The sequence below is a fragment of the Cyprinus carpio genome, chromosome A2, assembly GCF_018340385.1.
Source record: "Cyprinus carpio isolate SPL01 chromosome A2, ASM1834038v1, whole genome shotgun sequence".
Classification (NCBI taxonomy): domain Eukaryota; kingdom Metazoa; phylum Chordata; class Actinopteri; order Cypriniformes; family Cyprinidae; genus Cyprinus; species Cyprinus carpio.
Genome location: NC_056573.1, coordinates 27,411,593 through 27,423,878, shown reverse-complemented (window position 1 = coordinate 27,423,878; position 12,286 = coordinate 27,411,593). Strand labels below are relative to the sequence as shown.

The 12,286-nt window shown below is 33.0% G+C and overlaps 2 protein-coding genes across 2 annotated transcripts; one reads left to right on the top strand and one right to left on the bottom strand.

Moving 5' to 3' along the window:
* Positions 1 to 1,898: 1,898 nt before the first annotated feature.
* Positions 1,899 to 7,582, bottom strand: LOC109063588 (pleckstrin homology domain containing, family J member 1). The gene is made up of 6 exons (XM_019080632.2): positions 7,248 to 7,582; positions 4,824 to 4,891; positions 4,674 to 4,740; positions 2,562 to 2,652; positions 2,424 to 2,487; positions 1,899 to 2,332 (listed from the first exon to the last, which is right to left on the bottom strand). The coding sequence occupies exons 1-6, from the start codon at positions 7,339 to 7,341 to the stop codon at positions 2,255 to 2,257; spliced, it is 462 nt and encodes a 153-aa protein (XP_018936177.1). The 5' UTR covers positions 7,342 to 7,582; the 3' UTR covers positions 1,899 to 2,254.
* A 242-nt stretch (positions 7,583 to 7,824) lies between these two features.
* Positions 7,825 to 12,275, top strand: sf3a2 (splicing factor 3a, subunit 2). The gene is made up of 8 exons (XM_042713565.1): positions 7,825 to 7,980; positions 8,942 to 9,181; positions 9,256 to 9,302; positions 9,398 to 9,507; positions 10,003 to 10,052; positions 10,157 to 10,297; positions 11,389 to 11,457; positions 11,530 to 12,275. Exons 2-8 carry the CDS (start codon positions 8,984 to 8,986, stop codon positions 11,779 to 11,781), a joined length of 867 nt encoding a protein of 288 aa, XP_042569499.1. The 5' UTR covers positions 7,825 to 7,980; positions 8,942 to 8,983; the 3' UTR covers positions 11,782 to 12,275.
* The last annotated feature ends 11 nt before the right edge of the window (positions 12,276 to 12,286 follow it).

The following is a 12,286-nucleotide window of genomic DNA, read 5'->3' as shown; positions in this document are numbered from 1 at the left end:
CATACACAATTACCAAATAACTAATTTTACAAACTTGTATTCTTATATAATAAACATATATAAATATATGGAAGCATGTTTCCACCACAGAATAAAAAATAAAAAAGGTAATGGCAACTTTTAATTAATTCTGAGCTTATGTCTGAGTATAATTTTTTTTTATTTTATTAATATATTTTTTTTTTTTTCAGAATTGTGAGATATAAACACAATTTTTAGAAGAAAAGTCAGAATTGTGAGATAAAATGCAATTGCATTTTATTTTCAGAAAAAGAGACTTTTTTTTTTTTACAATTATTTTATTACTATATTTAATATTTGTATTCCATGGTGGAAAAAATATATATAATATTATATAATATAATATATTAATATATATTATTTAATTTTGTGTTTAAATAGTGGCTACTCACTATCAATCCAAAATAAATAAATAAATGTTTTATGGAGTTTTCCTCCAAGTTACACAATACACATACAGCCTCCATGTCTCTAAAACAATCTTAATACTAATTATCTCACCTGATAAATTAAATGAATAAATGAATTGTAAAAATAATCTCCTAAAGACACTTCCTTCATGACAAAATCTTACAGGAAGTGACATCATTTATTGGAGGGAAACCAGCAGCACAAACATCAGTGAGTATTATCAAAGGATCTGATGTGTTTTGTGGTTTGTTTAATTTAAATAAGCAAAGATGGTGTGAATCATGTCACAGAGCTCTCTTATTTCCTGAAAATGCTTGTTTCTTCACCTCTTGAGAGTCAGAATGAGTTCACACATGCGTTCATTTAATGCCTCGTTTATTGTGGTCATTAACTGGAAAGGGTTCTCTGTTGAAGGGGTGAGTGTGTTATTGTGCAAACACTCGTTTTATGATGCACTTACAGTCGTGTCCCTGCACCGGAGGACTGCCACAATCAGCACTTTATTGCACTTGTATCAGCATAAAAACAAAAGCACACTGGTTTCCTTTAAAAGAGATTTATTAACAAAAAATAAGATTGGAAATGAGGAACGTGTTTAAGTTATAAAACCTAATCATTTCTAGTGCATGCAAGATTGAAACATTAATGAATCTCACTTTCTGATGGACTGTGTGTGTTTTCAATCTTATTATACTTTCAGACTGCAAATCTGTGAAGGCCACGATGTTTAAGAATAACGCCAAACGCACAGGTCAAATGTCACCACAAAATCAAAAGAAAAAAATTAGAAATTAGTCTGGATAAAGTAAATAAAGCCTACTTTAAGGCTTTTGCATTGACATTATTTTAATAATAATAATAATAATAATAATAATAATAATAAAACTGAACAAAAGATATTATTATATTAAATTAAATTGTGTAGTGCATTTATAATTTGTGATTTTAAATGTAATCTAATAAATTAAATATTAATTACAATTTCAATAATTTATATTTATTTATAATTTATATACATATATAAACAAATTTAATAAATTATATATATATATATATATATATAAAACTGATTAAATTACTTGCATTGTAATTATTTCATTATTAAATTAATTTAAATTAATTATATTTTACATGAATTTATTATATTTTATTATATAATTTATTTACATAAATGTGTATATAAAATACATTATTTTCATGAGCACACTATGTATATATATGTATATGTATATGTATGTATAATTTATAATTTTACATGCATAATTTATTAAATGTCTATTTAAACAGTGTGTTTCTAAAGAAAATAATGTCTTTTAAAAACAGGCTTAATTTTCTTTGTACAAAAGTATAATTTTCATTTTTTTTTCTTTTGATTTTGGGGTGAAATAAGACAGCTATGCAGCTTCAGAGGCACAAAATCAAAGCAGCTAAAACGTTTTACAGAAACTATAAAAAAATGCTCAGGACTGATTCACTGGAAGGCTTTAATGCTTTAGATAAAACCTCTTCAGTGCACTTTAGTTGAAACTATAATGAGTGCATGCATAAACCTTTAACAGCACAGTTATAAAAGGTGCCAGAATCAGTTTTTAAAAGGCGACCCAGTTCAGTTTGTCCTCGTTAACAATGACCTTGATTTAAAGAAGAAACTTTAATTGCAATTGGCTCAAACTCAGCAGACATTCATTACAGTAATATTACGCATTTCCCCCATAACTCACAAAAAACATAAAAGATGACAGTGATGGATGCTGGCAGACTGTAAAACAAGAAAAACCTGAAAACACAAGAAAAACCAGAGAAAGCGGACGACTGCGTGTGTTTATGTGGCAGCTGGAGGAAGACCAGTGTTGACCTGAAAACGTGTTTCGTCTGATATCCCATACTGCTCCAGCGGGTCCTGCAGGAGGTCACAGAGATCCTCTGGATTATTAATCTCACATGGATATCTGAGAGGTATGTGTTGCATTAATTAATAGCCTTTCCCTCACCGTGCCGGTCAGCCGATGGATTTCTGTGCGATAGTAGATCAGGTTCTTGCGCATGAATTCATAACTGAGAGAGAGAAGCACACTGCGGTTATAAAGCGGGAGACGCACGGCATGATGGGAAAGGTCTGCGACACACACCTGGCTTTAACGATGGCATCGATCCACTCCACACACTGTTCCTGAGAATCACATTCGAACAGATACTTCCTCTCGGCCTCGTCCAGAAACACTAGAAAACAAGAAAGAGTGACGTCACTTAAGGTATAACAAGGGTTATTTTAGTATAATTAATACACTATTACATTTTTTTATTTATGTTTTGAATTAGTATCAATTTTTATTTTCAATTGCATAGTATTTTTTTTTATTTCAATTTTTAGTCTTTTTTTGTGTTTTTGTTGGTTTTATTATTATTATTACTATTAAATATATCAAAGGAAACAGTAAGTGACGTCACATTTCTCTCTTAAAGTACCAAACGTCAAATTTATCACTTTGAGATACTTTTATAGTTTTTATTAATATTTTTCCATTTTAAAATCATTTTTAAAGTAATTTCCTTCTTTGCGATTTTGTTGCGTTTTATTATTATTATTTTCATATTTAATATTTTAATGTAATCTATATAGTTTTTTATATATATATATATATATATATATATATATATATATATAATATATATTATATATATATATATATATATATATATTAGGGCTGTCAAATGATTAATCACGATTAATCACATCCAAAATAAAAAGTTTTGTTTACATAATATATGTGTGTATACTGTGTATATTTATTATGTATATATAAATACACACACATGCATGTATATATTTAAGAAGAATATGTTATGTTTTATATATTAAATATATTTATATATAATATAAAATATAAGAATATAAATATATAAATGTATATACATGTAAATATTTTCTAAATATATAATTTATGTGTGTGTATTTATATATACATAATAAATATACCCTGTACACATAGATATATTATGTAAACAAAACTTTTATTTTGGATGTGATTAATCGTGATTAATCATTTGACAGCCCTAATATATATATATATATATATATATATATATATATATATATATATATATATATATATATATATATATTTTTTTTTTTTTTTTTTTTTTTTCAATTTTAGTAAGTTTAATACATCAAGTTAAACTAAATGAAAAATGAGAAATGTTTCCTGGACAACTAAGCTGAAATAAAATAAATTCAGTTTTCACTTCATTTCAGTTAATATTAATTTTATTTCAAATAAAAAAATATATATATTTTAATTTTAGTAACAAAAACCCTTGTTAAAACATAAGAGCTGATGATTTAAATTAAAACCAGACATTTTTTTAAATTGTTTTTAACATTTAAAGCCATTTTAAAGTTTTTTGTTTTTTGCAATTTTGTTGTTTTTTTGTCAGTTTTACTTATTTTAGAACATCACATTAATCTAAACTAAATTAAATAAAATAATTTTGTTTTTTTTATATTTTTTCAATTTATATTTATTTTATTTTAAATAATAAAAAACTGTGTGTTTTTTTTTTATAATTTTAATTTTAGTAACAAAAACCCTTGTTAAAACATACATTTTTAAAATTGTTTTTAACATTTTCCATTTAAAGCCATTTTAAAGTAATTTCCTTTTTTTGTTGTTGCAATTTTGTTGTTTTTTGTCAATTTTATTCATTTAAATTTTTTTTTACAAATGTTTATGTAGTTTTTACTTCAAAAATTTTATTTCAGTTTTACTTATTTTAGTACATCACGTTAAACTAAACTAAATAAAATCATTTTGTTTTTTATATTTCATTTCATTTCAGTTAATATTTATTTTATTTCAAATAATATTTATTTATTTTTTAGAATTTTAATTTTAGTAACAAAACCCCTTTTTAAAACATAAGAGCTGATGCTTTAAATTACGCAGTTAAACACAATTTTGTTTAAAAATGTTTTCAAATCTTCAAATTTTTTTATTTCAGTTTTACTTATTTTAGTACATCACATTAAACTAAACTAAATGAAATAAAATCATTTTGTTTTTTATATTTTATTTAATTTCAGTTAACATTTATTTTAAATAATAAAAGTGTTTTTTTTTTAGGTTTTAGTTAATGATAATGACCCTTCTTAAAACATAAGAGCTGATGCTTTAAATGAAAACCACAGACATGAAATGTTTTCGATTATTTCTACACTTCTAATCAGCTGAAGCTGCTCTCACCGATGGAGAAAACCTGATCGTCTTCTCTCTCCACGCGACACTGTTCCAGCAGCAGAGCGCCGATGGGCTGAAGACACAAGAGAATCAAACTCAAACGCTGACGATCAGCGATGCTGCTGAGATCCAGATCAGACACTGATTCACACTCACCTCATCCTCATCGGTCCGAAAGTAGAACAGGAAATTAACGATCAGCTTCACTACACGTCTCTTCACAACTGTTGTACAGGAGAAATAGAAGTCAAACTCTATTCCATACAGAAAAACCAGATCAGTCCGGTCTACTGAGGCGCAGTCACTAGCTATTTTTAAAACTTACCTAACAACTTATTTTATTTTTAGATCGCCTTTTAGTTGCTTTAGTGCACATTTAGTAAATATAATGCATTTTTATTCTCTGTTGGTTTATGTATTTCTATTATTTTGTGTTGTAAAGGTTGTTTTTACAATGCATTTTGAGAAGATTCTTTTAAATTTATTATTATTATTATTATTATTATATAAAAAAAAAAAAAACCGTGTGTGTCAAAATTAAGCCCAAAAATAAAAAAAGTGATTGGAACTGTTTATCTTCGAATTTAGACGTTTTTTCTCACAATTCTCACAATTTAGTTTTTTCCCCACAATTCAGTTTTTTGCTTCCGCCCGAAGAATAAAAAATGTAATTGCAACTTTATATCACAATTACGACTTTTTTTCTCAGAATTACCAGTTTAAATCTCGCAATTCTCAGAATAGCGAAAAAAGTTAGAATTTTGAGATGAAATGCAATTGCGAGAAAAAAGTTAGAATTTTTAGATAAAAAGTCGCAATTACTTTTTTTCCGCATGGTGTAGCGTGGGAGCCTTTTAAATCTGTTGCGTCAAAGCGGCTCAATTTCTTGATACTTTAGTTGATTCAAATGGGAGTATAGTAGTTCTGTTGCGTCATGACAGTTTTTTTGATTATAACATTTATCGTTAACGACGACGACACCAGATGACACGATCACCAAGCTAACGATGCAATCAACTTTACACAAATGCACCAACAACCAATGGAAGCGCATGTAGTGGACGTCATGTGATCCGCCTCCTGATGCTTTTGGTACACTACTGATGACCAACAGCGATTCGATTCGTGACAGATTTTATCGCAATGCGTAGAAACGTCATCATTAAGTATAACAAGTTGTAGTCTTGTTTTCTGTTACATTACAACAGCTTAGATGATACTGTCATTTATTGCATTCTGACGACTTTGCAAATTATTATTACGGAAAAGTTGCGTAGTTGTCACATAATGTCACAGTTTCGGTAGATGCGAAACCATTACAAATTTGCGATATTCTATAAATGTCGATAAAAAACTATTGCGAATGGCGTCATTTCCATTAAACGTTGTTATGCGAGTAAAACGTCATTTTTTCCTCTCGCGTCATAGTGACGGATTTTGGTAGCTGTGTATCTTTAGCGAAGCAGCATGGAGAACCACTTAATATAATTTTTTACGTATGCCATGTGATCTGTAAATGCAAAAAAAAGAGTTTCCATTGCAGTTTTGTGAAATATTCCTTTTTAGAATTGCCTGAAAAACCACCTCACCTTTTTTGCGATTTATGTGCGTTTTTGCGAAATTGACGCATTCCCATTAGGCGTATTTTCAATTTGCAATTTCAATTTGCGCAATTTGAAGACTAATGAAAACACGCCTGAAACGATTATCCTGACAGTATTATAGTGTTGTTACAAAGTGAACAATAGCTATAACAATATAGTTTTTAAAATGTTCTAAATTTAAACTATATAGCGAATATAGTTATCTTTATGTTGATTGTTCTTAGCGTGAACAGGCGGTAAATTTTGTTTTAAATTTTGGTGATTTAGTGTTGACGTAAGCGACGGCGATCACTGAGGTCAAAAGTTGAACGGTGCGTCCGAAATATATAGTAGCGAAGTATGTGGTTTCAGACACAGCGCATCGACTGCATACTTCAGAATCCGGGTGGAAGAAGTAGGTCATCCAGGTCTGTTTTTCGCCTACTTTATAGTATGGAAGTATGCGATTTCGTACTGCGGCGTCCAATTGCATCAGGAGGCGGCAGGTCACGTGACCTCCGCGATGGGATTTGCATAAAATCGATTTCTGTTCCGCTGTGTCCGAACTCACATATTTCCCTACTACATAGTAGGCGAAAAACAGTATGTGAGGTGAGTAGTCTGTAAAAAAAAAAACAGTAAGCGAAAAGTACCCGGATGACCTAACGTTACTACTTCCACCCAGATTGTGAAGCGAGCATTCGATTCGCAACTACCCCATTATTATGTAGTGGAGGTCACGTGACCCTCCTCCTCCTGATTTGATTGGACGCTGCGCTACGAACACAGCCGTACTCACAATAGCATACTACTTAAACTACGACAGTGACATCTTTACTAGAAATAGAAACAGTACGAGTAAGTTAGTACGCTACCATGCGATTCCGGATCACCACAGTCATCGTAAAACTGACCGTTGTGGTTGATTTTAACGGCAGCGATCTGGTTTTCTCGCGGTTAACCGTGGCTTCATCCGGATGAAACGGTCTCCGCTTACCGTCTCCTTTCTTCGGGCCTCTCATGCCCAGCTCGGCCGCTCTCTCCGGCGGCTGGCGGCTCAGGAACACCAGCTCTTTCTCGTTGAATCGCATCTTCAGCTCTCATTAAAGCGCATTTTAATGATTTAAGACAGCAGTTTTCTTCCCAGCATCAGTCAGATCGGATACTCCTCATTCATACTATCACTCATACTGCTGTCGTGTCCAGAAGTTCCTCTGATCGCGTGCTTAATGCCAAATGAACTGAAACCAGCCTACTAAACACACACACACACCAAAACACACTGAGAGTGAGCTGCAGGAACTGAACACGTCCAACCGGAAGAGGGCGCTGATGTACCACGTTAAATAAATATAAATAAATAAATAAATAAAATTATTTGTTTAGAATTTTTAATTGAATAGAAAAATCACAAATGCAAGTCTGTAAATTAAAAATAGAATTTCCGATGATGATTTTGCAGTTTAAATAATGTCTAGGTAATTACTTTTTAAGTAAAACCTATCAACATGTGCTTTTTTTTTAGAGTTTTGTACATCCTTACTGTACCGTGGTGGAATTAAATTACTCTACAGTACATTTGGAAGGGAAAACGGAAACTTTTGCTGTGGCATCGTATCTTAACTTAACTATCATTAAAGCTGCGTACTTCTAAATAACAGGAACAGGAAGCTCGTCACTCAGCGCGCGTGCGCGATACAGCAGCGACGGCGGCGTGATCTGGACGTTGGGTAAAATGTTTTCACAATTAATTTTCCGGTCAAAATTATATTTATCTATACTTTTTTTTTTTTTTTTTAAAAAAGAAAGATTTGAAGCATAGCACTGAGATGAACTCTGGTCTCTTAATGCGCTTTCGGCGTTTGTTATAATTCGTTAAAAGGGCAACTTTGAAGTCAGTTCGAGTCGATGCAGTTCTTTACACACTTAACTGTGTGTGTGTGTGTGTGTGTGTGTGTGTGTGTGTGTGTGTGTGTGTGTGTGTGTTATTAGGGATAAATGGGATCATAATATACATGTTTACATTATGCTAGACAAGGTTTCTTGCTTTTAAAACATTAATATTTTATTTTGGTGTCTATTTTTTGTGTTTTTTTTATGGTTTGTCTGTCTCTGGGCTTTATAATTTAACAAATTGTTTGCTGTAAGATTAAAACTTATATACTCACTAATATACACCTTTATTTATTACAGTTTTGCTGCTTAATATTTTTTTGGAACCTGTGATACATTTTTCAAGATTATTTGATGATTACATTTTAAAAGAACATCATTTATTTAAAATAGAAATCTTTTCTAACATTGTAAGTCTTTATTGGAACTATTTTTTTAAATCCGTTGCTGAATAAAAGTATTCATAAAAAAAAAAAAAAATAATAATGAAAATATTGACCTTGAACTTTTTAACGGTATTTTATGTTGTTACAAAATATTTTTATTTTGAATAAATGCTGTTCTTTTTAACTTTTTATTCATCAAAGAATCCTAAAAAAATATATTGCATATATCAGGTCATAAATCATCATATTATTATGATTTCTGAAGATCATGTGACACTGAAGACTGGAGTAATGATGCTGAAAATACAGCTGCACATCACAGAAATAAATTACAGTTTAACACACATTCACACAGAAAACCGCTTTTTAAATAGAGATAATATTGAACTATTTTTACTGTATTTCTGATCAGATGTTTCCGTGAGCAGCGGCGTGAGGACAGCGATCGGTCATCATGGACTTCCAGCACAGAGCTGGAGGGAAGACAGGCAGCGGCGGCGTGGCCTCGTCGTCCGAGAGCAACCGGGACCGGCGCGAACGACTGCGACAGCTCGCCCTAGAGACCATAGACATCAACAAAGACCCGTACTTCATGAAAAACCACTTGGGCTCCTATGAGTGTAAACTGTGTCTCACGCTGCACAACAATGAGGTGAGACACTACATAAAACACCTTACAAACGTTCAGCGTTAAACATGACTCTCACTGTGACGCTCCTCTTCTAGGGAAGCTACCTCGCTCACACGCAGGGCAAGAAGCATCAGACTAACCTGTGAGTGCATTTGTGTAGATCTGATCATCAGGAGGATGTTCGGTGTGGAGGAGGAACTCATTGTGTTGTCTGTGCTCTCCTCTATTTTGTTTTAGAGCAAGACGAGCTGCTAAAGAGGCGAAGGAAGCGCCAGCTCAACCGGCTCCGGAGAAGGTCAAAGTAGAAGTGAAGAAGTTCGTCAAGATCGGCAGACCGGGTTATAAAGGTGACTCGTTTCAGAAGCATGAGCCAATACTTGTTTCTTACTAATTTCATGCTTTCACTAATTTTCTCAAAAATTATCATGCATTTCTTCAACTATCCGTGTTATATTTTTTCTTAAAAATGCACGACGGAAAGTTCTTATTGATGTTTTTGAATTCAGCATCATCGAATTCTATAATATTACGCATCATATCAGCATATTTTTATATTAGCAGATATAAAATATTAGCAGATTTGTGTTACGATTGATTTGTTTCATATGGAAACCTATAAATATTTAACATAACAGGACTGAAACGTACAACATTTAATAAAAATAAGTTTTTCTATATACTTTGCATCAGTGATTTTCTCATTGTACGTTAAATATAATAACGGTTTTAATGCATGAAACAACTGGAGCCCCCAGATATTCATTGGTCAGAAGTTGTGGTACAGATCTAAACGTCATTGATAATTAACAGATGTAGCTGTGTTTTTATATTCTTACTCGTAGTAACCAAACAAAGAGATCCAGAGATCGGACAGCAGAGTCTGCTCTTCCAGGTAAATATCTGTCTGACTTTGAGAAGTCTGTTCGGGGTTAATGCTCTTTTCCTCTCGTTATTTGAACATGCAAGCCTGTGATAAACAGTGGCCTTGTTTTCCAGATTGATTACCCAGAGATAGCAGAAGGTATCGGGCCGAGGCATCGCTTCATGTCGGCGTATGAGCAGAGGATCGAGCCTCCGGACCGTCGCTGGCAGTATCTGCTGTTCGCGGCCGAGCCGTACGAAACCATCGCCTTCAAGGTCCGTCTCATACTTGAAACAATACATCCTCGAGCTGGAGCTTCACGTGTCAGATCTCGAGTGATTTTGATCAAGTAAAGGTCAGAATAACTGCAGTAATATCTCCAGATGAACTCTTACTGGACTGAAGCAGCTCAGCTTTACTTGATTCTCCATCAATCATGTTTTAGAGTCTCAAATCTGATCATCAGGATCTTTTGAGGAGCGTTTGTTTCCAGAAGCTTTACTTTCACTGTTCCTCAGCGGAGGAATGATCTTCACAAGCCTCCAGAACATCTCACATCTTCTGAGGAGACTTTATTTCTTCATCTCTCAATCACTGCATTATATGTTCGGATCATTTACATCTCATCTCATCACTGCAGATATAGAGCCATGACTCATATTTAGATCAGTTTATGTCAGGATCTGCTGCACTGTTAGAAAGATCTCACTGATTCACATCACAAGCAGCAGAATCTCATCATAGAAATATCAGCATCTGCAGCAGATTCATTTTTTTGCTCCGTTTGAGTTTCTGAAATTGAGATGTTTTTTCCTCTATATTTTCACTGTATGAGCTATAAAAGCCAATTGGATCAAATATGATATAAAACACATACTGTATGTGATCCTGCAGCACTAAAGCAGTCTTAAGTCTCTGGGGTATATTTGTAGTAATAGCCAACAATACATTGTATGGGTTAAAATTATAGATTTTTCTTTTATGCCAAAAATCATTAGGATATTAAGTAAAGATCATGTCCATGAAGATATTTTGTAAGTTTCCTACTGCAAATATATCAAAACTTAATTTTTGATTAGTAATATGCATTGCTAAGAACTTCATTTGAACAACTTTAAAGATGATTTTCTCAATATTTAGATTTTTTTGCTCCCTCAGATTCCAGATTTTCAAATAGTTGTATCTCAGACAAATATTGTCCTCCTAAAAAACCACACATCAATGGAGAGATTATTTATTCAGCTTTCAAATGATGTATACATCTCAATTTCAAGAAATTGACCCTTATGACTGGTTTTGTGCTCTAGGGTCACAAATGCAAACTTTTACGATTTTTTTAAAATCATTGTTTCGCTCATATTTTCAGGTTCCCAGTCGAGAGATCGACAAAGCAGAGACTCGTTTTTGGACACACTGGAACAGGGAGACGAAACAGGTGAGAACGGCTGGATTGAATCAGGTGTGCTCCTCCGTCATGTGCTGAACGCAAGCTCTCGTTCTCCTCCAGTTTTTCCTGCAGTTTCACTTTAAGATGGAGAAAGCTCTGGTGGCTCCACCGGGTCAGGCGCCGTCGCTCGGCGTCAAGCGTCCTCCTTCACTGATCACTGGACTCGCTCCACATCCGCACAGTGACTCCATGCCGCCCCCCCCGCCGGGAGGAATGCACGGGATGCCCCCCGGAGCCCCCATGCCTCCACACATGCCCCCCCCAGGAGCCCTTCCTCCTCACCTGAGGCCGCCGCTCCCCATGGACGGGTAGCCTTTACTTGAAGCTTTTACATGTAATGCATTGCAACAGTATGTTAATGCATCGATTTTGTCTGGTAATGCACCTTATAATGCATTATATGATCTCAAGAATAATTATGCATTCATTGTTACATCTTCAGAAAGTATAATGCGTTAAAACAAACTAACTTTCAAATGTTATAATGCATTTTTAACTTGGGTTACTATTATATAATGCATTACAAGACACATTATGAATATTTTTTTTTTAATCATGCATTATACATAAAGGCTTCAAGTGTTAACAGTTTATCGTTTTAGACATAAATGGACACTTTTTGTTTTTCCACTTTATGTTCATGTGCACAGCTTCCTAAATATGTGGTGATTTGACTCGTGAGCAAACAATGTCCAAATGTTTTTTTTTTTTTTTTATAAAAAATCTTGAAATGTGAAATTGAAGTTGTGATGCTCTTTTCTTGTATAATGTAACATCTGAATGAAATGATTTCTTGAATGAGAAAAGATGTCAGAAT

Excerpts from the sequence above, each read along its gene's own strand:
- sf3a2 (XM_042713565.1), top strand. The coding sequence starts at position 8,984 with ATGGACTTCCAGCACAGAGCTGGAGGGAAGACAGGCAGCGGCGGCGTG. Across the intron at positions 10,053-10,156 it reads AGCAGAGTCTGCTCTTCCAG|ATTGATTACCCAGAGATAGC; the intron begins GTAAATATCTGT and ends CTTGTTTTCCAG. Across the intron at positions 10,298-11,388 it reads ACGAAACCATCGCCTTCAAG|GTTCCCAGTCGAGAGATCGA; the intron begins GTCCGTCTCATA and ends TCATATTTTCAG.
- LOC109063588 (XM_019080632.2), bottom strand. The coding sequence starts at position 7,341 with ATGCGATTCAACGAGAAAGAGCTGGTGTTCCTGAGCCGCCAGCCGCCG. Across the intron at positions 4,741-4,823 it reads TTCGGACCGATGAGGATGAG|CCCATCGGCGCTCTGCTGCT; the intron begins GTGAGTGTGAAT and ends TTGTGTCTTCAG. Across the intron at positions 2,653-4,673 it reads CGATCAGGTTTTCTCCATCG|TGTTTCTGGACGAGGCCGAG; the intron begins GTGAGAGCAGCT and ends CTTGTTTTCTAG.